This window comes from Micropterus salmoides, unplaced genomic scaffold (assembly GCF_014851395.1).
Source record: "Micropterus salmoides isolate LMB-PRFRI ecotype aquatic unplaced genomic scaffold, ASM1485139v1 Ms_hic_scaffold_11, whole genome shotgun sequence".
In the NCBI taxonomy this organism is placed as follows: domain Eukaryota; kingdom Metazoa; phylum Chordata; class Actinopteri; order Centrarchiformes; family Centrarchidae; genus Micropterus; species Micropterus salmoides.
Window position 1 is genome coordinate 28,899,797 of NW_024040152.1, and position 4,145 is coordinate 28,903,941.

General features: G+C 46.5%; 1 protein-coding gene across 1 annotated transcript; it reads right to left on the reverse strand.

The window, feature by feature from the left end:
- Positions 1-335: 335 nt before the first annotated feature.
- pou3f2b (POU class 3 homeobox 2b) lies at positions 336-3,926 on the reverse strand. Its single transcript, XM_038712144.1, has one exon. The coding sequence runs from the start codon at positions 3,850-3,852 to the stop codon at positions 2,569-2,571; it is 1,284 nt and encodes a 427-aa protein (XP_038568072.1). The 5' UTR covers positions 3,853-3,926; the 3' UTR covers positions 336-2,568.
- Between the last annotated feature and the right edge of the window lie 219 nt (positions 3,927-4,145).

The following is a 4,145-nucleotide window of genomic DNA, read 5'->3' on the forward strand; positions in this document are numbered from 1 at the left end:
CCTGATTTTCTCTCAGCCATTAATTCCACCCAAACGAACGGGCTCAAAACAAGACGAATATTTTGAACACCACAGATGTCAAGCAGATAGTGAAGTCACTGCAGTAGCATTTTGGTTTGCAGGATTAAAAAAAAATACATTTAGCCTCGACGTTGGAAAAAAGCTGTTTAATATCAACCCCATTATTTAAAAATGTGCAAGTCCGTTGTTCGTGTATCAAGTGATCAGAAACACCTACAGGCATTTATCACCTCTGCTTTATCTACCCCAAGTTCAGCCAGTGAATATGATATAGCCTATATCCCCCCACCCCCACCCCCCACCCCCCCAAAAAATCAAACGACTGGTTTAACAAGCAATGAAACAAAACAACAAGAAAACGGCGTCGGATTGCTACAGGTCTACACCCCACAACTTGAGTTTCCAGTGAATTATGAGGTGGATCGATTCATTAAAGCTACTGAGGAAAGATTTTAGTGATCGTTTCTGCTTGTTGTTCTCTGCAGGAGAAACAAATCAGGAGGGGAAAGAAAACCAAGTCCCTGGATATCTGTTTTTGCATAAAACGAAAAAGCAAGCTACTGTACGGAGAACAGATGTATATACATTTAGCTGTGACGGTCCAGGCTGTGGCAATCCCGCTGAAAAATTAAAAATATGTCCCTCTTCTTCCCTACAAAACAAAAGCCTTCTCGGTGTCATTTCATATATATCTCGCACTTTGTGTCATCTATAAAAGCCATTGTATAATAAATTACAATCTCATTAACAATACTAATAAAAAATAAAATAAAATGTCTACGAACAATTTCCCCATGAAATAAAGCAACGAAGATGAACAAAATGGCTGAAATGAAATGCATGGCTACGACCTCACAACAAATTAAAATAACACCTGGTGAATAATAATAATAATAATAATAATAATAATAATAATAATTTTGATCATATGCTGCAATTTTTGGAATGTCACTAAAATGTGTTTTAGGAAGAAATTTAAAGGCCTTGTTATTTTTTTTTCTTTTCAAATAGACTAATCATGATGGTTATCCGTTTTATCCCCTCTAGGTTTGATTCATTGTGGACAATTCTCAACAATAGAGTTATCGATTATTCCTTAATCCTTAAAGCACTATATTTTGATTGGAAAAACAATCTAATGTGATTTAAGAGCGGCCACCAAATGACAAAACAGAACTCTTTAGACGATTTAAACAACTTAGGGTAATTTTAAAAATATCTTAAGGCTAAAAACAAAATGCCCCACAAAAAAAATCGTAAACGAGGATAACGTCTGCAACAAAAATGAACATTAAATAGCACACATAATACAAGGCAGTAGGTAGGCTATGAATGAGACTGGATTTAAAAAACTCAACCTGTTTGTTTTTGAAAACATCAATCCAAAAAAGTGCCCCAGTGAAGAAAGAAAAAAAGGGATGAAGCCATGACTTTTAAAGTTATACAGTATTTACATAAGTGGATCCAAATGTTCTGTGAGAGTTGGTGACATATGTTTTTGTAGATATTTATATATCTATTGCCCATCCTGTTGTGGAAAAGTGCCAGATAATCCAATCAATCGCCACGGAGCCCTTCATGGGAGCTGGGAGACTCTCTGAGGGGGGGGAGAAATATTATTTAACGCTTGTTTTGTGAAAAATATAATGGACTTTTTGTTTATACTGCTGTTTGACTTCTGATGGAGGTCATACACTTTATTCACCACATCACTGCACTCAGGCCATTTATTGAAGAGTTTAGCCAGTAATAATAATAATAATAATAATAATAAATAATAATAATAACAATAATAATAATAATAATAATCTGTGTTTATAACTAAACCCTGACCTCAGTCCTCACAGAATAAATAAGAGCTGAATGGCCTGCAGTTTCCCAGTAGTGTTTTGAATGCAAAGCGGCTCTGTGCTGCCTGGCTGACAGATGGGACTCAGGCGATGCTCACCCTCAGCTGGACTCCACTGGACTGGGGCTGCAGCCTTTACTGGCCTCCAGTTTACTCCATTAACGCAGCTCCTTTGACCCCCCTGCACCACCCACCCACCCATCACTGTTGGACGCACAATTTAGAGCTACAAAACTAAACGCCTTTGCACTTGCTTTCCCTTTTGCGCACAGGAAAAAACGTGTTTCCCGATTTGATATAAAAGTGGCGAATGGAAACCATTCAGCTATGTCTTTCTTCTAAAACCAGGTATCCCTCCCCCCCCCTCCCACTTTTTTCCCGTCAAGTATAATTTCAGTACACAATAGGGGCTACACCTTGAAACTGCGTCGTCTGGAGTCACAGTGCTGGGCATGTATCCTCGGAGAACACAACACAGGCTTATGTTCCTTTAGGTCTGGGAGTGGAAAAAATGTCCTGTCCTCTCCTAGCTCATTTTCCATTTCTCAGATATTCACTGCAGATATTGTGTGAATACTCACTGCAATCTATTATACATAAAACACCCACTATAGCGTCTCATAGTCTAGTGATTTATATATAACCTTGGGGATAAATAAAAAGGATAAACAAGTCCTGGAGGAGCGGTCCAGCAGAGTTCATTGGACCGGGGTCTGGACCCCGTGGTGCGGCGGCGTGTCCCCGTACACATCCTCGCTCCCCGGCAGAGCTCCGGGAGGGGTCATGCGTTTCTCCTTCTGTCTCCTGTTACAAAACCAAACCCTCACCACTTCTTTCTCCAGGTGCAGGCTGTCCGCCAGGCCAATTATTTCCGACGCTGCAGGTTTAGGACACTTCAAAAAATGGCTCTCCAAAGCTCCCTTTACGCTTACCTCGATTGAAGTCCGTTTTTTCCTTTTCCTCCCCTGCGCCGCGATTTTGTCCAGGCTAGTCGGGCTGCCCGAGGTGGAGTCCGCCTCCTCCAACCACTTGTTCAGCAGAGGCTTCAGCTTGCACATGTTTTTGAAGCTGAGCTGCAGGGCCTCAAACCTGCATATGGTGGTTTGGGAAAACACATTTCCGTACAGGGTCCCCAGGGCGAGTCCCACGTCCGCCTGCGTGAAGCCCAACTTGATCCTCCGCTGTTTGAACTGCTTGGCGAACTGCTCCAGGTCGTCCGAGGTCGGCGTATCCTCGTCCGAGTGGTCGTGGTGGCTCTGCGGTCGGTGCTGGTGCTGATGCTGGGACGGAGGGTGGCCGTGTTCGCTGAGGTGCGGGCTGTGGTGGTCGTCATGACTGTCTCTTAGGTTGTGGTGGTGCATCCCCTGGCCGCTTCCCGGGATCAGCCCGTTGACGCTGAAGCCCGGCTGGGAGTAAATAAGGCTTTGGCCGTTCGTTGTCGCCATGCTCGGTATGTGCGCCGTGGTGGTGGTTCTCCACGCCCGGCCGTCGTGGTGGTTCCCGTGCGTCTGGTGCACCAGGTGGGGTGGCCGCGACTGGTGCTGCAGGTTGCTGCTGGAGTTGTGCATCTCGTCCCGGGCGCCCTGCACCGCGGGTTTGATGTCCTGCTCCGCTCCGAGCGGGCTGGTGGACCACGGGGCTCCCTCTCCGTGGGACAGCGCCGTGATCCACTGGTGTGCGTGGCTGAGCGTGTGGCTGTTGCTCTGCAGCGGGTAGTCGCTCTGCAACAGGCTCTGCGCGTCCCGGTACGCCGTGGCTTGCTGCATGCTGCCGGGCTCCGAGTGCACGATGGATGCGCTGGAGGTGAGGATATTGTAGTGGTTAGACGCTGCGGTCGCCATGACTCTCGGAGCCGGACTGGTCTCTCTTATTAAAGGAACCTCGCATTTGACAGATCCTCTCCTGCCCACAGGCGGCTCCCAGGCGCTCTGCCAAGTGGACGCCGAGGCGCACCTGGACTCCGCCCCACCCTCGCCGCTCATTGGACGTCAAAGGATGATGGACGTGGTTACCAGGGGCAACGGCGCTGCGATTGGCTGCGGGGAAGTCTCAACAAACACTACTCTCTTTGTTGGAGAGGTGCGAGTTGAGGGTCTCGTGGAAGCGGAGAGCCGGAGTGCAGCATGGGGAGACGGAGCAGCGGGATCAGCAGTGCAACTGTAAGATACAGTTGATTTACTTTGATAATCATGTTCTATCAAGACTCAGGCTGTAGGTAGCCTAGATCCAGGAGGACAGAATTCCCTCTATTGGGAACAGTAGGCCTAATACTGAA

Bases quoted from the DNA above. Each gene is read 5' to 3' on its own strand.
- pou3f2b (XM_038712144.1), bottom strand. From the start codon at position 3,852: ATGAGCGGCGAGGGTGGGGCGGAGTCCAGGTGCGCCTCGGCGTCCACT.